The 23,155-nt window shown below is 44.3% G+C and overlaps 1 protein-coding gene and 1 long non-coding RNA gene across 5 annotated transcripts in view; one reads left to right on the forward strand and one right to left on the reverse strand.

The window, feature by feature from the left end:
* Positions 1-23,155, forward strand: part of LOC144278089 (uncharacterized) — a 66,413-nt gene that overhangs the window by 23,636 nt on the left and 19,622 nt on the right. The gene's annotated exons all lie outside the window — the stretch shown is intronic.
* Positions 1-23,155, reverse strand: part of NFASC (neurofascin) — a 100,397-nt gene that overhangs the window by 20,758 nt on the left and 56,484 nt on the right. For 2 of the 4 annotated variants that reach the window (XM_077839257.1, XM_077839259.1), the window contains 2 exons: positions 22,458-22,631; positions 16,263-16,277 (listed from right to left, as the gene is read on the reverse strand). In XM_077839257.1, coding sequence (XP_077695383.1) covers positions 16,263-16,277; positions 22,458-22,631 — 189 coding nt within the window. The remainder of the gene's footprint in view (positions 1-16,262; positions 16,278-22,457; positions 22,632-23,155) is intronic. The other 2 variants (XM_077839256.1, XM_077839258.1) reach the window with 1 other exon arrangement.

Here is a 23,155-nt window from a genome sequence, read left to right on the forward strand (position 1 = left end):
AGAATCAAGAGTGTGAGTGCATCACAGCCTGTGTATTTAGGTAACTCCGTTCTTAAACTCAGAGAGGCTCTGCCTCACACGATTGATAGACTAATGTCTGTATCATAACTACCGTGCTCAACCTAAAAGAGTGCCTAACCCAAGGTGACAGAAGCATGCATCAATTCACGGGCTCACTACCACAATCTAGAGGAGGGACTGGGCAAGAACATTTCCATGTTAATAGTCTGCAAACTACATGTTGGATAATGCAATCAAGCTGTTCCTAGCAAAAACACAAGTGACTTTCAAGTTGAGGAATGTCAACATTACTTTGGAGAGTGAGTAAACACCTCTTTATGTTAAATGACAGGTTTCAGCGTAGCAGCCCTGTTAGTCTGTATCCGCAAAAAGAAAAAGAGGACTTGTGGCACCTTAGAGACTAACCAATTTATTACTGTAGCTTGCACCTGCAAGTGACTTAGGGCTGGTCTAAACTGGCAATTTACAGCACTGCAACTTTCTTGCTCAGGGGTGTGAAAAAACACCCCCCTGAGCACTGTAAAGTGCCAGTGTAGACAGTGCCCCAGCGCTGGGAGCTCCGCCCCTCGTGGAGGTGGTTTTCTAGAGCGCTTGAGAGCTCTCTCCCAGCGCTCTGCCACGACCACACAATCTGTGTTAAAGAGCTGCCACGACAGCCCTTTAGCGTTGCCAGTGCAGACTAGCCCTTAGAAGAAATTACATTGTGATGTATACATGACACAGTTGCACAGGCTTTGGTGTAGCAAAGTAAAGGCTAGAGATTTCTGACTCCATTCATGTACTCAGCAGAAAAAATTTAATTCTTAAAAAATGGAAGATTTTTCCATAATATAAATGGATTGCAAAAGGGCATCTCTTTATCTGATTCTTTAGTGCCGTGCAATCCCATTGGATGGACAATGTGGAGCCATGACAAATGGAGTAACTAGAGACTGCTGCAGGAACCCTGCCCCAACAAATCACAATCAAGGCCCCAAGCCTGTGAAGACTCATACTTGTGGTTAGCTTTATGTGTGTGGGTGTGTAGACCCATGGAAGTCAATGAGACGACTTATGTACATAAGTGTTTTTGCAACACTGGGGTCCAAGTGATATGCTGTCATAGCTGTTCCAATGCAGCATAGTGTTGCTAACTCCCATCATTTTATCATGCACGTAGACATATATTGGTGTTTTTTTTAAAGCCCAGCTGCTGTAGTCAGGTGATTGCAAGAGAATTTCAGCTTTCAGTTAAAACCAAAAGTGAGTTTCTTTCCTTTGCCAAGAAAAGCTTGAAAACATGCACCGAGTGCAGCCTAAAGGTTCTGAAACCAAAAAGGCAAACGAAAAAGAGCCCCACATTTATTATTTAAATAAAATCCTCATGACTTGCGGGGGTCTCACACAAGATTTTTGAACGGCTGGAACTGACAATTCTGGGAGTGTAGCAAGTAAAATTTGGGGATATGGCCAAGGAATAAGAGGATGGAGTCAAATGAGAGAAGAGTTTCTTGACATGTTCCTGTTTCAGAACACAGCAGTTTCTATTGACTGCTACAAAGCGAGATAAACTCAACCAGAGTATCAGTCACCAGTGAGGTTATTTGAGCAGCATAGGAGAGGACTGTTAATGTTTCAAGGATCATTGTGTGGGTGAGTTCTTGTACTAACATTAGAGCATACTGGACCCCATTCATCTCATTCAGTGACTTCCCAGAAGCAGAAGAATGTTGTAAAAGGCTTACATTTTTTTTTAAATGTGCAGTTTCTGCATTTTATGCTGAGTTAGTGATAATGCCCCATTTTCACAATTTTTTACTTTAAAATGGTTTGCATTCTGACCATACAGCTTAACATGTTCTCCAGTTTTGAATTTCATAATTCAAAATTCATTTCAGCTGAAAATCGATTCACTTAAAACAAAACAAAACAAAACAAAAACTTGCAAAAATGTTGATTTGGTCATTTTGTGGAAACCTAACAAAACCCACATACTTTCAAATCATGAGATGATGGCCCAGAATTTGTTTCCCTCCTCTTAAAAAATGGTGCATTACTTTGTCACAACACTGGTAACTGCATTAATACATGACCTTTCTGCTTATGTTCTGGTGCGTGGTTTGAGACAAACACTGCTGATTTCTTCAGCTTGTTGTGTTGCTATGAGTCTTTTTCAGAGTCACCTTTTCTGTATTGTGGTAGTACGCACTGCTTCTGTGATACTGCCTATTTGCAATTACTGAGAACATTTCTCATGTAGTAATTTGTCTGAGACCTTTCTGGTAGCAGATCCCTTTATGCTGCTTGGTTGTGGAAATCCTGCATAGGCACTAGGCAGCAGAGTCTGTCTTTCGCCTGGTCTGCATGAGAAAGTTGCATCTCTTCAACGTAAATTGATCTGGTTAAACCAGTTCAAGCCCCTTATGGATGTTCTTACTTCATTTTAAGAGTAGCTTATTGCAGTGTGATTAGCTAATTTCAGCTCAATTGATATGTGGATGAATAGATAGGGGTTTGCATTGGTTTAACATCTTGAGTTAAACTGGTGTAACTTTATCATGTAGACAAGGCATTTAGCTACTCTAGGAGCTAGAGAGAATCATAGAATATCAGGGTTGGAAGGGACCTCAGGAGGTCATCTAGTCCAACCCCCTGCTCAAAGCAGGACCAATCCCCAATTTTTGCCCCAGATCCCTAAATGGCCCCCTCAAGGATTGAACTCACAACCCTGGGTACAACAGGCCAATGCTCAAACCACTGAGCTATCCCTCCCCCCAAGCATGGGTTCTGTCTGCATCTAGCAACCCCCATAAAGAATCCTCTTTGTTTTCATTACTAATTAGTGTGATGTTTTTCCTCTCTCAAGAGGAACAACAGGGATTTTTTTGCACGTGATCCTTACCTGTACAGTTGTCTACGGGAGCTGAGTCTTAACTATGAACTATTTTGATTGTATTAGCTTCTGCCACAAGCTTAGTGCACTTTTTGGGTAAGTGAATACAAATGATAATGTAGTCATTTATCAGTAAGTACCAGTCTATCTATCAGAGATGCAATTACAGTAACTTCTTTTTTAAAAAGCAACAGAGACCTCTCTCCATTTTCCCCGTCAATAGATTAAGGATATTTAGAATCCTGTTACATTAGAGAGTCCATCCCCATGTAAATGCAGGATGTAGTCCTCCCAGCAGAGACACATGATAAATTGATCCTGGCCCAAAGATGGAACTTGTCTGCATCCTGCAATTTTAAATACTTCCCCAAATTTCCCATGGGCTATAGATCTAGATTGCACTACAAAGAGAGTGGTCAGCATAAACCAACAGAATCCCATGCACAATAATGGGTCTGCTAGCTCAGTTGCTCTGCTTGACTTGATGTGGAATTCTCTATAATAATAATAATAGAATCCCTTTTCTGAGATAGTAATAGAAGATTTAATAATACTTGGTGACCTTCTGTATGGTCTTCCACCTAATTATTTAAAAAGTTTTCCATACGTTCATTAAAATCACACCACTCCTGGGAGGGTGACATTATCCCCACTGTAAAGATGGAGTAACTGAGGCAAAGTGAGTTAGATTCGAACCCAAACCCCTGTGCTTTGACCCCTAGATCCCATTCCCACTGATTTCTTGTTAAGCCACCCGCAAACCACTAAGAAGTTCCCCACTTGTTGGGTTAAATTCCATCCACGGCTTGTTGTTTGAACCTGAGTACGGACATGAAATAGGTGACAGCTACAGTTAGTGGGGTAGAGGAAATGGGGAAGCGTAGTACCAAACTCCCGCTTAGTGGTGGCTGTTGGAGCACTCTGCGTAGTGGCTGCAGTGCTGGAGACGGTTGTCGTGGTTGTCGTGGTTGTGGCTGCGGTGGTGATGGTGGTTGTGGCGATGGCTGTAGTGCTGGTCAGACTGACTGTAGTTGTAGGCAACAAGGTTGCAGCTGGGAGAGGGAAATGTAGAAACTGCCGTTTTAGAAGAGGTTATATCCTTAGCTCTTTCCATCCCCAACGGCTAAATGCACGCACAAGAGGGAAAGCAGAGTGGCGTGGCATGACACAGAGAGAAATAGGAGTTGGTGGGAGTGGGGGAACAAACCGAACAATCTGAAATGAGAGAACGAAGCTTAGTTTTCATTTTCTTTCCATGTGCACATTGCAAGCGACAGTCACGCGCTTCAGCGCCAGCAGAGGTGGGTGTGTGGGGGCCTGGAATCTCTTGGATAAAGAGAGACGCAAAAAATTCCGTAGGTGAGTGACAACAAACATGTGAAAAGCAGCAGGAAGTGGGTGAGCTCAGGCCCCAAACAAATAGCCCCCAGTGTTGTTCTGGGCTGGCTGTTGGTTTTATTCCCTTTCCCGTGGCTTAACAACTTGCCTCTCTTTTCAGCTGCTCTGCCTTAAATCACCACTACCACCTCTACCCCTTTTGGATTTAAACAGCAAGAACTGGCATCACTGGAATGAGAGAGAGAAAAAAAAGTGACCTATTTATGTTCTCTTGGAAGATGAACAGAAGGGCCAGTTTCTGCTCCCCGCTTTACACCCAGTGTAACTGAGAAGAGACTTTAGCTCAGAGCAGTCAAGTCCCCTTTAAATAAGATTTAGCTCTTAACAAAATAGAATAACCCAGTTTGTCACAGACTAGGCAAAGCAAAATTCAATTAGCTTAGCCCACCCTGAACTAGACCAACACCATTTCTGAGCTGACAGCAGTCTGCCTGCAGCCACTTTACCTGTTTCCATTCTAGCTCATCTTAAAGATGCTGGAGACTGTTGGCGCTGAAGAGGCATTTGTAGGACAGGGGATGCAGCTTTCTGTTTTAATCTAGTGGGGGATGACTTCAGCTTTGCCTCCCCCACCTGCCTTTTCTATTTATTTATTTAAGATGAGGTTTGCATAGTAGGTTTTCTATAAACCCATTTTCTCCTCACTCCATCCAGATCCCCCTTATGCTGTATTTCAGGAGAGAAAAAGGGATCTAGGATACACCCCTTTCTCTCCTAGTCCATCAATAGTTGTGATGCAAATCTAAAGAATACTGAACCCTATCGACTGATGGTCCAGTAGGTGGAGATTGGTGTTTTTTTCTGTGCTTGACACCACAGGCTGAGTTACGGTATTTAAGAAATCCTTTCACTTCTTGGATTTGTCTACACACTTTGGATAAATCAGGACCCTAATCCTCAAAAGATTTGAATGGGAGAATAGGAGCCAGTGCCTTTAGCTAGGTATATGACTGTAGATGGCCCTTGTTAATAGGAATCACTGGGTGAAATCCTATGACCTCAGGAGATCAGACAAGTTGATCACAATAGTCCCTTCTGCCCTTAAAATCTATTACAAATGTAGGTATGAGGGTTATTTTGCTATTTGTAGAAGTGTATCCAAATGCTCTTAGCTATGAATGAAGGTCAGGCCATGTGAAATATTTGCACCACCACTTGATAACCTGAACCTCAGAGGGTTATTGCCTTGGGCTAAATTTGGATTTGATCTAAAATTAAACAGCACTTGTCAGAGTAATTCATCAAAAATTTGCTTTGCGATCCTTGTGCTGAAGTATCCTAGGTTTTTATAAAATTCTGCTTTGCTTATTTTTGTGATTTGTTGACATGAAATGCCTCTCCTGGTTATGAGTGAGAATTAGTAGAGGACCTATTTTAAATATGACCTTTATCCAAATAAAACCAACTTTAGGGGAGGAGTCTAAAAAGACTGCCCAGAACAAAACCAGGTCTTTGCCACTTCCTTATTTTCACTTTACCTGGGTATGCAGTTTGGCAGGTCTTGTGCCCAGGTAGACCCGAATTGTTTTCAAAGGGGCTCCCTGAGGGCCCAACTGCAGGACTAGGGCCTTATTTTGGTTCTTGAAAGAGATGCTTCTTTGCACATGACTCTGCTGCATTCCAGGGTCCCTTGTTGCTTAAGAATCAGGATGTGCCTCAGTGGGCTTCCCAGAGGCCCATAGAAGGGTTGTGTGCACGTATTATGTACGTTGTTGGTTTCAAAGCAGCTAGACCCAAAGAGTCCCACCCACAAAATATTTGTAAAACCAGAACGTTTCTGGTGGTCCAGAAATTAGACTCTTAAGAGTTCAGCGATGGAATAGAACTGTTAAATCACTCAGTGCATCTCCCTGCCAATTTCCCCTTACAGCATGTCACACCGACACTGAAAATCCCAGTAAACCACTCAAACTGAAAAGGAAACAAAACAGTTTACAGTATGCAAGCAAGATAGTGTGTCTTCCCTTTTCACAATAGCATGTCAGCTACAGACCTTTAGCACTCAGACACAAACACAGAACTACAGCCAGTGTCATGCACAAGCACAGCCATCAAAGCCTTCTGCCATCCCCTTGTCAAAGGTTTGACTGATGTTGGTGAAGAAGCAAGAATGCCAAAAAACATGTGAGAGAATCCAGAGAAAATGCCATATATCAGAAAGAGAGCTCAAGTCAAAGAACCACAGAACTTGTGTTTGGTGCCATATGAGACACAGAATAATAAAGCCCTTTCTTATTTGATTAGGCTACCACAATAAGAGTGCCTCTTTGAGAGGAGAGGACTGCTATCCTGCAGTTCTGCCTCTTAACCATTATAAGATCAGGGGTGTTTTTTATGCCCTGTGGCTATAAGGTACAAAAGCCTGAACTGGGCTGAGAAAAATTAACAGCACTATCTCTGCAGATTCCTTGCATTTTTCTGAAGCTCAACAGAGCAGTGTGGCTACTGGCAATATTAACTCAATTGACCCTAAAAGGACAACCCTCTGAATACAGAATTTTGAACACACACGATGAAAACATCCAGAGTAGGAACCAATATTAGCTAATGAATTCTCACAACTTTCCTGTGAGGCACCCTTTTCCCATTTTACTCAGGGGGAAATCAAGGCAGAAAGAAGTAACTTGCTCAAGGACAGAGGAGTCAGTGGCAAAGTTGGCATTAGAACTCAGAAGTTCCTGCCTCCTGGTCCTGCTTTCATACCACTAGAGTGTGCCTCCTGCTAAATTCTTAAAGGTCTATTCTGCACCCAATGCACTTCTAGGGATTTAGGGTCTGGTCTCCCCTCAATGCCCCTTTCTTGGTGCTTGGCTTACTGACCTTGTATGAATGGCTCAGCACTGTATTACGCTGGCTGGTGTGTGTTTATTTACTAATCCTCACACTAGGCTATGATCCTCATGGATTTAAAAAACAACAGGTGGAGTGCAGTTAGTAGAGTGGTCCTGCTGCTGGAGGTGTCCTTCACACGCCAGGGTGATGGTCTATTTAATAACAGCCTGAGCTGTGCCTTTCCGCTTTGGCCGACAGTGATGACAGGAAGGATTTGCCCAAAATACTGTAACACCGTGATAGTTCCATTGGCACAATACCCCAGGGTGGCGCCATCACATTGTATCAGGATAATGCAGTATGCAACTGCCATAAAAGTCAGTGAGAGATATTCGGGGTGTGTTTGTAGTGCTTATAAAAATGAATCATCATGTCAAGCCTGTGGCAGACTAGGGACAGGTAAATGCAGGGTCCTTAGATCCTGAAACCCCATAGCTCAAAGGGGCCCCAGATGGAGCTGTGAGAAAGAAGCAGGCTATCAGGCAGCAACCCCATGCTGTACCGCTAAGATCAAAAGTGAGAGGAAGGCAAGAATCCAGCTGGAGGAGCTGGGAAGGAGAGTGCATCCCCAGGTTTGGGGGATTTAGCCTTAATCTGCCCGTGATAGGAACAACGATACAAAGAGAACACCTCATTTCGTTTTTAGTATGAAATGAATCTTAAAGAATAGCTCAGCTGGTAATTTGAGAGGGAGGGGGAGAGGGGACATTTTCTGTCCTTTGAATTCTAGCCCTTAATGAGGGCTGACTCCAGGCTGGAGAAGGATAAAGGGTGACTTTCAGAGAGAATCAGAGCTTCTCTGAATATCAGGAACATTAAAGGCACTGTCGGGTGATGGGCAGACAGGGAGTGAGTCTGAAATGAGTGGCAAGGGGGCAATAAAAGCTACACTAAAGTATTAAACCTTTACAAGTGTCAGACTCTTGGGGATCTCAAAACGCTTTTACACTTTAACTAATCCTGTCCTGATTGAGAATATATTGTTGTACCCAGTTGGCAGAAACCTCAATGGATCCACAGGGAAATTAAGAGTCCAGGGGTGGGATTTTTAGAAGCACCTAATTGATGTAGGAGCACAAGTCCCATTAATGACAGGTTTCAGAGTAACAGCTGTGTTAGTCTGTATTCGCAAAAAGAAAAGGAGGACTTGTGGCACCTTAGAGACGAACAAATTTATTTGAGCATAAGCTTTCGTGAGCTACAGCTCACTTCATCGGATGCATTCAATGGAAAATACAGTGAGGAGATGAATATACACACAGAACATGAAACAATGGGTGGTGTTATACACACTGTAAGGAGAGTGATCACTTAAGATGAGCTACTACCAGCAGGAGAGCGGGGCGGGGTGGTGGTGGTGGTAAGAAAACCTGTTGTAGTGATAATCAAGGTGGACCATTTCCAGCAGTTAACAAGAACGTCTGAGGAACGGTGGGGGTAAATAAACATGGGGAAATAGTTTTACTTTGTGTAATGACCCATCCACTCCCAGTCTCTATTCAAGCCTAAGTTAATTGTATCCAGTTTGCAAATTAATTCCAATTCAGCAGTCTCTCGTTGGAGTCTGTTTTAGAAGTCTTTTTGTTGTAATATTGCAACTTTTAGGTCTGTAATCGAGTGACCAGAGAGATTGAAGTGTTCTCCGACTGGTTTTTGAATGTTATAATTCTTGACGTCTGGGATTTGTGTCCATTATTCTTTTACATAGAGACTGTCCAGTTTGACCAATGTACATGGCAGAGGGGCATTGCTGGCACATATCACATTGGTAGATGTGCAGGTGAACGAGCCTCTGATAGTGTGGCTGATGTGATTAGGCCCTCTGATGGTGTCCCCTGAATAGATATGTGGGCACAGTTGGCAACGGGCCTTGTTGCAAGGATAGGTTCCTGGGTTAGTGGTTCTGTTGTGTGGTGTGTGGTTGCTGGTGAGTATTTGCTTCAGGTTGGGGGGCTGTCTGTAGGCAAGGACTGGCCTGTCTCCCAAGATTTGTGAGAGTGATGGATCGTCCTTCAGGATAGGTTGTAGATCCTTGATGATGCGTTGGAGAGGTTTTAGTTGGGGGCTGAAGGTGATGGCTAGTGGCGTTCTGTTATTTTCTTTGTTGGGCCTGTCCTGTCGTAGGTGACTTCTGGGTACTCTGCTGGCTGTGTCAATTTGTTTCTTCACTTCAGCAGGTGGGTACTGTAGCTGTAAGAATGCTTGATAGAGATCTTGTAGGTGTTTGTCTCTGTCTGAGGGGTTGGAGCAAATGCGGTTGTATCGTAGAGCTTGGCTGTAGACGATGGATCGTGTGGTGTGATCTGGGTGAAAGCTGGAGGCATGTAGGTAGGAATAGCGGTCAGTAGGTTTCCGGTATAGGGTGGTGTTTATGTGACCATCGCTTATTAGCATCATAGTGTCCAGGAAGTGGATCTCTTGTGTGGACTGGTCCAGGCTGAGGTTGATGGTGGGATGGAAATTGTTGAAATCATGGTGAAATTCCTCAAGGGCTTCTTTTCCATGGGTCCAGATGATGAAGATGTCATCAATGTAGCGCAAGTAGAGTAGGGGTATTAGGGGATGAGAGCTGAGGAAGCGTTGTTCTAAGCCAACCATAAAAATGTTGGCATACTGTGGGGCCATGCGGGTACCCATAGCAGTGCCACCGATTTGAAGGTATACATTGTCCCCAAATGTGAAATAGTTATGGGTGAGGACAAAGTCACGAAGTTCAGCCACCAGGTTTGCTGTGACATTATCGGGGACAGTGTTCCTGATGGCTTGTAGTCCATCTTTGTGTGGAATGTTGGTGTAGAGGGCTTCTACATCCATAGTGGCCAGGATGGTGTTTTCAGGAAGATCACCGATGGATTGTCATTTCCTCAGGTAGTCAGTGGTGTCTCGAAGATAGCTGGGAGTGCTGGTAGCATAGGGCCTGAGGAGGGAGTCTACATAGCCAGACAATCCTGCTGTAAGGGTGCCAATGCCTGAGATGATGGGGAGTCCAGGATTTCCAGGTTTATGGATCTTGGGTAGCAGATAGAATACCCCAGGTCGGGGTTCCAGGGGTGTGTCTGTGTGGATTTGTTCTTGTGCTTTTTCAGGGAGTTTCTTGAGCAAATGGTGTAGTTTCTTTTGGTAACCCTCAGTGGGATCAGAGGGTAATGGCTTGTAGAAAGTGGTGTTGGAGAGCTGCCTGGCAGCCTCTTGTTCATATTCCGACCTATTCATGATGACGACAGCACCTCCTTTGTCAGCCTTTTTGATTATGATGTCAGAGTTGTTTCTGAGGCTGTGGATGGCATTGTGTTCTGCACGGCTGAGGTTATGGGGCAAGTGATGCTGCTTTTCCGCAATTTCAGCCCGTGAACGTCGGCGGAAGCACTCTATGTAGAAGTCCAGTCTGTTGTTTCGACCTTCAGGAGGAGTCCACCTAGAATCCTTCTTTTTGTAGTGTTGGTAGGAAAGTCTCTGTGGATTAGTATGTTGTTCAGAGGTGTGTTGGAAATATTCCTTGAGTCGGAGATGTCAAAAATAGGATTCTAGGTCACCACAGAACTGTATCATGTTCGTGGGGGTGGAGGGGTTGAAGGAGAGGCCCCGAGATAGGACAGATTCTTCTGCTGGGTTAAGAGTACAGTTGGATAGATTAACAATATTGCTGGGTGGGTTAAGGGAATACATTGCTGTGGCCTCTTGTGGCATGTAGTAGTTTAGATAGTTTAGCGTCCTTTTTCTTTTGTAGAGAAGCAAAGTGTGTGTTATAAGTGGCTTCTCTAGTTTTTGTAAAGTCCAGCCACGAGGAATTTTGTGTGGAAGGTTGGTTTTTTATGAGAGTATCCAGTTTTGAGAGCTCATTCTTAATCTTTCCCTGTTTGCTGTAGAGGATGTTGATCAGGTGGTTCCGCAGTTTCTTTGAGAGAGTGTGGCACAAGCTGTCAGCATAGTCTGTGTGGTATGTAGATTGTAATGGATTTTTTACCTTCAGTCCTTTTGGTACGATGTCCATCTGTTTGCATTTGGAAAGGAAGATAATGTCTGTCTGTATCTGTACGAGTTTTTTCATGAAGTTGATAGATTTCCACTCCATACAGCTAAATACAGTGCCTTGCATAATGACAGGTTTCAGAGTAGCAGCCGTATTAGTCTGTATTCGCAAAAAGAAAAGGAGGACTTGTGGCACCTTAGAGACTAACCAATTTATTTGAGCATAAGCTTTCGTGAGCTGCAGCTCACTTCATCGGATGCATTCAGTGGAAAATACAGTGAGGAGATTTATATACACACAGAACATGAAACAATGGGTGTTATCATACACACTGTAAGGAGAGTGATCACTTAAGATGAGCTAATACCAGCAGGACAGTGGGGCGGGGGGGGGAAGAGACCTGTGGCCATTTCCAGCAGTTAACAAGAACGTCTGAGGAACAGTGGGGGGGGATAAACATGGGGAAATAGTTTTACTTTGTGTAATGACCCATCCACTCCCAGTCTCTATTCAAGACTAAGTTAATGGTCTTTTTGTTGTAATATTGCGACTTTTGTTCTTGTTAACTGCTGGAAATGGCCCACCTTGATTATCACTACAAAAGGTCCCCCCCCCCCCCCCCGCTGGTATTAGCTCATCTTAAGTGATCACTCTCCTTACAGTGTGTATGGTAACACCCATTTTTTCATGTTCTGTGTCTATATAAATCTCCTCACTGTATTTTCCACTGAATGCATCCGATGAAGTGAGCTGTAGCTCACGAAAGCTTATGCTCAAATAAATTGGTTAGTCTCTAAGGTGCCACAAGAAGTCCCATTAAGTTTCAAGGACCTTCCAATAGGACCCGTGTTCTTAAGTCACACAAAGGTGCTTTTAAAAACTCTACTGTAGAGTTTAGCTGGCACAAAATTATGACACTTGGCAGCTTACTTTATTTAGCCACCTACGTATGGTCCCAATTTGCAGGCTCAGTCAAGGATTTTAGCTACTAAGGCCAACAATTTCAAGTGGAGCCTCTGATGTTCAGTGCCCAGTGGGAGACACTTTAGGTCTGGTTTTCAAAGTGCTGAGCATCGACTGCTCAGGTTAATGGGAACTGCAGGTGCTCTGAAATCAGAGGCCACTTTTGAAAAGTTTGCTGTGTAAGCTTCTTAAATGGCAGGGCAAAATTGCACCCACCAAATCTGGAAGCCAACGTATGAAAATCTAGTGCTGATTTGCCCAAGTTCACACAGCAAATCAGGAATAAAACACAGGAGTCCCTCTAGTCCCCCATTTCCCTCCCCCTTGCTCTAAACCATTAGACAACCTACTCTTCCTAAAACATGGGTTCAATAATATGTAAACAACCACTCTCAGCCCTGCAAAGTCACCTCACCATCAACTCATCTGAGGACAATCTAGGCTCTGATCCAAATAGACCCTGAGTTTTGTGACCCGGGCTCTTTCTCTCCTAAGCCGTCCACTGCCACTTCCCTCTATAGATACTAAAGATACTGTCAGAGGATGGAGTCCCAGGGGTGTGGCACTGTTGCTCAAGTAAAATAGATGGAAAATGTAGCAGACACACTGGCTGCTGGAGTTAATAGGCTAATTAATCCAAAGTAACCGAGAGAGAGAGAGTGCGCCGGTACATAATGGTTTCTTCATGGCATGCTGGCTCCGCTTACGCTCTTTGTTGGAACCTGCATATGCTAGTAAACCCACCACTGTTTGCTCCCAGGATTATTCAGACCATCAGCAGGGATGGATGGTTGATAGGAGCCTGCACCCCATTTGACAAACCCATGTGAGGGGAAAGTTTGTCATTAGGCAGATGGGCCGTGTTCTGTGCTACAATCACCACAGAAGAGAGTGGGTTTTATTTACCACTCCCCCACTCTTTGCCTCCTTTTGTGCTCCATCGCTAGAGACTCATGGCTCCCTCCAATTCCACTGTGAATTCAAGTCATTTGAAAGCTGGGGGTGCAAGTTCTGCATGTACAGTGAAATATGACCAAACAATGCACACCCATATTGCTCTTTAATTATTTAGGGAAGCTTTTAATGTTCTGTTAGGCTGTAATAACTGCTTTACCCCTGAGCATGTCTATAGCATCAGTAGGCTTAGAGGGGGTTCATGAATTTTTTATGAATTTGGATAGAAAGCCAAATGTATTGCCAAGAGATTTTTCTTCCCTTGTGATATTTTTTTTTGCAACAGGAGGAAATGGTACAAAGAAAAAAATTATACTAATTTGTTCCAAATGTAATAACTCTAGAAGATTCAGAAGGACAATCAAATGATGGGTTTGCATATTAGATGGCCAGATTGAACGGACTGCAAAAAAGAGAAGTCAGCAGTTGTCCACAAGTGCTACATTTCTGTCAATGTCGAATGTTAATGATGGAGTTCTCCCCAACCCCCTCCTCTTACAGAGGGGGAAAAAGGAGAAACCAACCTATATCAGCATTTAGCTGTTTAAAATGTTATCCTTCCAAGCCTGGCAAAAGCTTCCAGTTCTAATCTGTACAATGCACAGACTGTGTTATATGGAGGAAAAAAACTATTTATGGTCCCAATCTTGTACGACGGAAGCTTTGCTATTGACAATAGGGCTACAGAATCCAGCTCTATGTGACCTATCAAATATTTTCTTCCTTCATTGTGTAAATGAGACCCTTTGGGTTTTATAAAGTAATCCCTTCCTTTTGCTTAGCCCATCTCTAGATTTGGCTTGGTAATGAAATAGAAACCTCATAAGGTCAAGTTTTTGTTTTTTGCTTTGATTTCATCAAATCCGTCTGATTTCCCATACACACTCACAACAAACATGAAAACTGTGTGTTGGTCATCCCCCCTCCCCCAGACCCCCCAAAAGGACCATTTTTGAGAAAAAACAGCTTGAGATTAGTAGTAGTTAAAGACAAATTTCACTGTTCTAGAGCACCTAAGGGACCTGCAAAATCTAGGTCGCTAAGCAGAGAGACGAGCCTTTAGAAGAAGGTCAAACAAAATTATATTAGAAACCTGTACTTGTTAGGAAGATAAAGAGCCTTCTAGGTCAAATGCAATTTAAATCAGGTGACTCCAACAATCTTCTACTTGCTAGCATGAAACTACTAATCGTATACTGTGGCGCAAGGTGGAGTGAAATTTTAAACTGATACAAAGGCAGGGATTTGTTCTAGTCAATTTTATGTATCACTACTAGTTACATTAGACTAAGGGACAAGTGGTTCTATAACAGACCAGTATATCACAAACTGTTATGGGAAGAAACAAATACTGTTTGCCACTGAAAAGCTAGGAATGCAGTCTACAAAGTATCTGAGCTTAACAAGCACATCATTTCAATTACTAACATTTCTCCTCATTTCAGTTCAAACATAATCTTAGTGGCCACTTATTGCTTATATCGGTAGAATACAAACCAAACTCTGTCAGTCCCTTTGGTCAGTGAGAGCTTTGAACAAACTATTCAGAGGGCAAGACATTCCATCTCACTTCAGCAGTTTGAGAAATATGAACTGCTAAAATCATGATGAAACTGCTGGGATGCAATAAGAAGAAAGACGTGATTTTAAGGTTCAACAGGATCCACCAAAGCTAGAAACATTGGTCCTGGCCCAGAGAGGAATTTTAGATCCCTGTTAAACTAGGCTTCAGATGAGCTGTTCCCTGTTTCACTGATGCTATGAAACTGTACGGAAAAAGTTGTGTATGTTTTATATTCAGTTCTTCAAAGCAGACCAATCTGGTACCCTTTGTTTTAGGAAGTGACAATACAGTAAAAGAAAGAAAGGTCTGTAAGTGAGGGAAATTTGCAAAATAATATTGATTAAACAAACACTGCTGTAACAAAATAGAGGGGGGAGGGAACATCTGCGAAGTAGAAAAGCAGAACCTAAAATACACCATTTTGTGACTGAAAACAGGCCCTGTGTTTGCAGTCAGCACACAGGAAAATCTTTCATTGAAATCCCATTTCCTTACAAGGAAAGCCAAATGCCCCTACCCAATCCTTAGAACTGTGTCCACAAGATAAAGCATGGCTTCTTACAGATCCCTTTAGTGCATGCAAAAATGGGTGCTGTCATCTCAGATCAATAGCTCTTCATTGGTACAGGGCATTTGAGATGCATTTACTGGCAGACACGATCCCATGTGCTGCTCATCTGAATCACCCAGGATTGATCAGCCTGGCTGCAACAGCTTCTGCAAAAATCTGCTCAAAATACTCTGCTCTGAAAAAGCTGTTTCTCTGAAAGTTGCACGCCCGTGATGCTATTGCATTTACAGAGGGGAAAACCCCTCATTTATATCAAAAGGAAAAAAAATTCAGAAGTTATGCTTTGGCGTTTGCTGTGTTGACACATTTTGGGTAGTTGGGGATTTAGGTTTCCTAGAAAGCAGGCAGAGACCCCCTTTCAAAAGAACATGGTTTCTCTGTGTCTCAGTGTTGTTACGGAAATATGCAGTAGAGGGCAAAGCCAGCAAATAGCCTAACATGCAAGCATGCATAGCTGCTGCACAAACATTATGCTTAACCCTTTCAATGGAAGCCTGGGATAGAGAGAACTTTTTAGCTGCTGGCCACTGGAGAATACAGTGTGTCGGGGTTCGCATGTAGAACTTTGGCTCCGCAAAGCATACACGTAAGTAACGCACCCTTGTATTTCTAGAAGGGAGTAACAGCTGCCGTAGAGTTGTACAGGAATTTTCATTTGTATAAAATGCTGCATAATGAAAAGAGAATACACCCTTAGTACCTGCAGGGGGTGTTTATATATGATACTACTTTGCATTGTCACATGCTTTCTAAGGATAAACATAAATTAAGCTGCACGTAACACACTCAGGCAGCATGAATGCAACATATTGTCCCCATTGGACAGAGTGGAGGATGGAGATGCAGAAAGGTAAAGCAGTTGGTGCAGAGTTGGGACTACAACCCTGGTTGTCCCGCTGCCGTGCTCTAACAACAAGGCTGCACCCCGTTTTCTCTGTGTTGGGCCCTTCTGGAGCAAAAGCAGGATTCTTATAGCCAATTTATCCTCCGACAGCTTAGTTTGCTCATTGAAAGGGTTAACGTGGTGCATGCTTAAGTGTCAGCACACCCTAGAGACAGCCCTTGACTGCGCATTGCCCCCCATGCCTGTTACCTCCTCCTCCAGTTGGTACGGTACCTGGGGTTGGAGTGGCTTCAGAGTGCAGCGCCAGGTATAGGGAGGGGAATACAAGGACAGCATAGAAGAGAGGGGAAGAGAAAACAAAGGAATATATAAAACCACAGCACATTAGTGAGACTGGGGATCAGTCATACACACAGTCACCAAAGGGTTTAAGAGAGAAAGAAAATGCATTAGCTACACCGCAGCAATCCCCTTTCTGTGCATAATAACTATAGCTATTTGCATAGGCCAAAGAGAAGGAAGATTCCATTGAGTCAGAGATGAATCATCATTCTCAGTTACACATACCCCACCTCCCCAGCAAATGGATGCTAATGGTCAGGTTCTGCCCTTGTGCGCGGCTTTGATTAAGTAAAGCATTTAAGCATGTGCTTACATCTCATTCAAGGGAGGACAAAATTGGACCCTTCACGTTCAGCTTGCTCTAAAATCCAACTAAAGGGCGTATTATGTACATAAGGTGAAACTGACCCAGCTGTTGTAATCTATGAATCAAACAGAGCTGTGTTTAATTTTACCCTCGTGGTTGAATGCAGCCTGACAGAAATGGAAGCAACATCTGGGTAAGTTTATTTATGGCTGAGTCTGGTATCCATCTCTGAAGACAGAACTAAAGCAGTTGATTTCAAGGTTTGGTTTTCTGAACCTTCTTCCACTGAGTTCCAAGTTCTTTTTAGGGGGTCTATAGCAGGTATGTAAAAAATCAAACCAAAGTCATTTAAAGCTGCTAAACAACGCTCTGCTTACTGAGGTTACATACCATTCATTAACAGAATCCTGCCCAACCTAGCCTTGTGTTAGATATATACCAGTTCTCGTGTTCTAGGGCCAAATCCTGCTCGCCTTACTCATGCAGCTTCAGTGAGACTGTGTAAGTAAGTGAGATGAGCAGATCTCACCCTTACTCTTTGTTTTCACTAATGGATAATGGATTGGTTGACCTGTCAAAGCCAACTCTCAATGAGTGCCATTGTCTGTCTTTACCAAGGAAAGGGAAACTTGCCTTTTTTAGGCTGACAATTCACGGCCTGTATTTACAGTGGTATCTGAGATAGTTATTTCTCATTCCTAGTAAGGGGAAGGAAATGTAATGCATCTCAGTTAGCACTGTGGGATAGCGGTGGGCAAACGCCGCAGATCTGTTAGGAAAGTATAACTATCCGTGACCCAGCAAAGTGAACAACAAGCATATGTGGAACAAACCAACCTAAGGGTTGTTATTCATGTCCTCTAAGCAGGGCATTCACTGAAGCCGCTGCTTCAGAAAAAAACAGTGTATGGCAGGGACCCACGCCACTGAACGTCAGTTTTGCCAATATTACAATACTGTGTAACAGTTCTGGAGCCTGTCTGCTTAAAGACATATAGGAAGCCTTTCATTTTTACTCTATTTTCAATAGGATACCTTTCCAACCCACCATACAATTAAGGAGGAAAAAGAAAAGCAAACACCCATTAAATAAAATCGGAAGTTTAATTGAATTGTATGTCAGCGAGTGCTATAGAAGAGAAAGAGACAGCTTTGACTGTCTTCCATCCCTAAGGGCTCCTGACCTTTCACTCCATTTGATCGATGTCTCACAATGGGCGTTTTATCCTATTATGAATCTGTGAGTTGTGGCAGTTTCCTTCTGCGGGTCGTCTGTTGATTACTGGGGTGATGGGAAAGTGGCACCATGCCTCCCCCAGCCTGTCTCTGCAGTGGCTCTTGGGGTTTTGTGGACTAGAGAATGCATTTGTTTTATAACTCTCCTTGCACCAATAAAAACAATTTAAGATTGGCAGAAAATATGTGGGCCCTGCTGTGCGATGCTTAGCACAGGGGAGTTGCTATTGCTGCTGTGATTTGAATGTTCCAAAGACCTAAAAAGGTAATACAGGTGGGGGTTTATATTCAGAAAGCGCTTGATCCAGATAAGCGTGTGGCCTAACCTAACTTGGGTTACGATAGCTTACCACAATAAATGACCTCCCTGATGGATGAGGGATATTGATAAAGGGTTGTCAAGCACACGGTTTTGGCAGAAAAAACGGTTGCTAACCTTTCCATAACGGTGGTTGCTCGAGAGGTGTTGCATATGTCCATTCCAGAGTAGGTGGGTGTACACCCCGAACACAGTCGCCAGACATTTTTCCCTCAGTGGTACCCGTCGGGTTGGCTCTGGTGCCCTCTGGTGCAGTGCGCTCATGGCACTGGTATAAAGGGATCAGTTGATCTCACGCTCCCTCTGTTCCTTCTTTCTGGCCAACTCAGGAAGGAGGGTGGGTCTTGAAATGGATATGTGCAACATATCTCGAAGAACAACAGTTATGGAAGGGTTAGTAACCCTTCTTTCTTCTTTGAGTGATTGCACATGTCCATTCCAACGTAGGTGACACCCAAGCAGTTGTACAGGTGGTGGCCTCGGAGTTCATGGACATCCTGACTGCAACATAGCTCGACCGAAACTGTCATCGTCGCTGGCCTGTTGAGTGATGGTGTAATGAGTAGAAAACGTATGCACTGACATACAAGTCACTGCTCTGTAGATGTCCTAGACAGGGACATGGACCAGGATCACCGCTGATGATGCTTGCGCTCTTGTGGAGTGGGCAGTCAGGATAGCTAGTGGTGGAACACCTGCCTGCTCGTAGCATGTGCGAATGCACAATGTGATCCAGGGTGAGATCCTCTGAGTCGAGATAAGGAGGCCTTTCATCCTGTCAGCTACCACTGTGAAGAGTTGGGTGGTCGTCTCTATGTAGAATGCTCAGGCACGTCTGAGATCCAGAAGGTGGAGACGTTGCTCCTCCCTGTTCATGTGTGGTTTCGGGTAGAAAACCGGCAAGAGGATTGACTGATTACTGTGAAACTGCAAAACCACCTTCTAGGCCCTTGAGGAAACAAAGAGACCTCTCATGTAAGAAAAAAGAACAGTTATCCACCGGGGAGTGAAATGCTGAAATCACTGTGAGGTGTACCTTAATTGATGAAATCGCTAACCCCTATTGTTTCAGGTGTAACAAGTACTCAAGCATGACCTGTAGTGATGACTGCATGGGTGAGAGACCGTGTTGGGAAGCCCAAATGGAGAACCATTTTCATTTGGAGAGGTATGTAGCCCTGGGAGAGGGCTTCCTGCTACCTAACAGGACCTGGCAAACCTGCTCCGAGCAGGCCAGCTCTGCGGTATTTAGCGATGTAGCTTCCAGGCTGTCAGGTGGAGGGCGCCAAAGTTCAGGTGGAGCAGTCAACAGTGGTCCTAGAAGATCAGGTCGGGGAGTCCAGGGAGCAGTATCGGAGTTGCTAAGGAAAGGCCTAGCAGCGTGGCAAACCAGTGCTGACGGGGCCAGGCTGAGGCTATGAGAATGACCCACGCCCTGTCCAGCTCGATTTTCAGCAGAACCTTGTGCATGAATGGGATAGGAGGGAAAGCGTAGAACAGGTGCTCCACGGGAGCAAGAAGGCATCTGTAAGTGAACCCCGGTCTGTGACCTTGCAGGGAGCAAAACTAGTGACACTTTCTGTTGAGTCTGGTCGCAAACAGGTCTTTGGGGGAGTTCTGCACCGCTGGAAAATGTCCCTCACGATGTCTGGGCAAAGGAGTCACTCATGGTGATTGGAGAAAGATCTGTTGAGGTGATCTGCCAGCTTGTTCTGTGCTCCCGGAAGGCGAGAAGCCTTGAGCTGGATTGAGTGGACTATGCAGAATTCCCATAAGCAAACTGCTTCCTGACACAGTGGGGAAGGGTGAGCCTTCCCTGTCTGTCGAGGTAGAACATGGCTGCAGTGTTCTCTATGAGCACTAGTATGCTCCTGCCAACAATGTGAGGTGACTGCTCTGAGCTCTCTGGTGTTGCTGCAGCAAGGAGAGTAGCTCCAGTGACCGTCACCAGCGTTCAGAAAGAACTGATGGGGCGCAGGGTCGGCCTGGCCCTTTCTACCTACACTATGGGCCGCCAGAGCCGACAAGTCACCACTGAGGGAGAAATTTCCACCAACTGTGCTTGGGGCAAGCGCACACCTATATGAGAATGGACATGTGCAATCACTCGAAGAACTGTACTTGACATCTGTGTCTGAAGATGGTTGTTGCTAGACTGGGTCAAGCTGTAGCATGCAGTAGGCCTTGCAAAGAACACAGCATGCCAGTTATTGGTCACAGTTGTTGACTACACTTTCTCTTTGTAGGTTGGCAATAGCTCAGTCCAAGAGTGCCAACCCACCTTGTTTCTCTGTCAACAGGAGGAGTTATACAGTAGTGAGCTATTATACTTCAGAGTTTGGGCACCCTAAAAGTAAGAGAGGTTGTTCCCTCATGTTCTGCATACTGGCACAGTCTCAGAAATGCACTTTGTAACTACAGGGAAGATACAAAGCTATTTCAGAGGAATTCCTAGACCTGGGTAAATACTGTTGGATAGTTCCCTCTGGTGGCTACCTGAAGTGTGCACTCTCTTCCAGGAAAAAGAGAGAACTCAGCTCAGTAGAAGCATCTTTGTGGATCAATGGCACAGTCCATCTGGGGGATGGATTAAGTGGACCCTCCCACCCCAAATTTAAACCCTGTCAGCTCTGATTCTAACCACTAGACAACAGTGCTGTCTCCCTTTGATTGTCTTCCTAGTTATACTGATAACCTAGATCTCCTGACACTGGCTGGGTTAAAGTTTTCTCCTCTTTACTGGACCCTCCTAGGGCAAATGCCAAAATACTGTATGTTGTAGCTTTTGAAGGTCAATTACAAATATCCTGGCATAAACCCCACCATTAATGACTAAACACACAGTGATCTCCAAAACCCCTTAATTAACTTGGGTCTTTTCCTCACTGCCTTCATTTCTTTTGCGAGATTGAGTGCAGACCCCCAACAGCCTCTCCTTCCTGCCTGTGGGCTAGCAGCTAGAGACTAACATTCCCCATCTACCCTGACAGCGCACCAGGTCGGGCAATGAAATCCAGTCGAGGTGCTGCTTCTCGTTCGATCTAGCAGCTTGTCAAACTGCAGGGATTCCCTAGCAGCCTGCCAATGCCTGCCGCCTTTGGAATGGTTAGATCACCCAGCTACGTTTTTGTATCCCATGGATACGTCCTCGCTGGATCGCTCTGGCCCACTGTCTCCCAAGCATAACATCAACACAGCAGTATTGTTCAAAGAGATTTTTCAATGTAAATACCATTACTGGAATCTGCACTCAACATTTCTGTGGTGAACTCCATGTGGAGCTACAGTAAAAGGGTCATAGAAATGTATGGCTGAAAGGGATCTCAAGAGGTCATTTACTCCAGCCTCCCACACTGAGGCAGAACCAAATAAATTGGTTCTAGACCATCCCTGATGGGAATTTTGTCTGACCTGGTCTTTAAAATTTCCAGTGCCAGGGATTCCACAACCCCCCTAGGTAACCCTTTCCTGTGCTTAATTATCTTTGTAACTAGAAAGTTTTCTTAATATCTAACCTAAATCTTCTTTAAGCAAAGGCCTACTAGAAAGTTTCTCACTCTGCATACACTGTCTCCCCATAGAGTATATATCTAACTGATGCTACACAGCATGTGAAGAGGGCAGGCATCAAGAAGACTGTCTACTGCTGTGCATGGAGCAAGCATTTCTCTGTAGTTGTAAAAGAGAGAAACCCTCATGCTTCAGGGCATAAGACAACCACCAACTGCCTGGGGTCAGGAAGAAACTTCCCATAAGGGCAGGTTATTGTTTCATAATTGTCCTCTCTGAGGGTTTTTGCACTTTCCTCTGAAGCATCAGGTGCTGGCCATTGTTGGAGACAAGATACTGAGGTAGATGGACCATTATTCTGCTGCACTATGGCAGTCCCTATGTTCCTAAATTTGGAAAAGCAGTCACTACTTTTGCCTAACTAGCTACTCATATGGCCCTCATTAATGGAGTATCTGAGCACTTCAGAATCATGAATGGATTTTATCTGCACAACATCCTTAACAGTGCTATCCCCATTTTACAGATGGGTAACTAAGGCATAGAGTAGAACTTTCTTGCTCAGGGACTATCGGCTCTGCTCATGTCACAGTGAGAAAGTTACCCCCTTTTCCCTTAGTAAAACCACATACTGCATGTGATTTTCAGTGTAGTCTGTAGTTTTGGAAGATGTGCATAATGCTCCTTGTGTTTTAACTCCTCTGGGAGCATGTACCCCACCCGCAAAGTCACAGCAATGCTCTCCTCCACTTACCTTCATTCAACGGGGCTGGCGACTCTTCCACAATGGATTCTCCGTCTCCCACCTGTGTCCTAGCACGCAGGAAGAATCTATAGCGCGAGATGGGGTCTGTCCTCTTGAGCGTAAACCTTGTTTGGTTTGGGGAGAAGGTCTCTACCAGTGTTCTGCCCGTTTTGGATCCATTAACTGGGGAGAAAGGCAAGCTGAATAGGCTTCAGCTTTGTTTCAGACACATGCTATGTTACACATTTCATCTCCTCCCACCCTGGGCCAGGAGCGGAAATCAGCTGATGGTCCAATATACTTCTGGATTGACTATGGTCAACAGAAAGATTTGTGGAGATGCAACAAAACCTGTCTGAGAGAGCAACAGCAGCCAGCTGCCTCCTGGTGGTGTGTGCATTGAGTAATGGCACAGCTGAACTGTGCTGACTAGCATAGGTGCTGGAATTAAGGGTGCGGGGGGGTGCTGCTGCACCCTCTGGCTTGAAGTGGTTTCCATTATATCCAGGGTTTACAGTTTGGTTCAATGGCTTTCACACCCAACCCCTCCCACACACACTACACAAATTGTTCCAGCACCCCTCCTGGCTAGAGATGAGATTCACACCCATGGAGAGGGCTGGTACATGTCCTGCTTAAGCTCTCACAATGAGACTTGTATTGTGCATAGTCCTTGTGTTTGGCCCTCTGCATTGCAGTGAATTCCA

The sequence above is a fragment of the Eretmochelys imbricata genome, chromosome 21 (assembly GCF_965152235.1).
Source record: "Eretmochelys imbricata isolate rEreImb1 chromosome 21, rEreImb1.hap1, whole genome shotgun sequence".
NCBI classification, from domain to species: domain Eukaryota; kingdom Metazoa; phylum Chordata; order Testudines; family Cheloniidae; genus Eretmochelys; species Eretmochelys imbricata.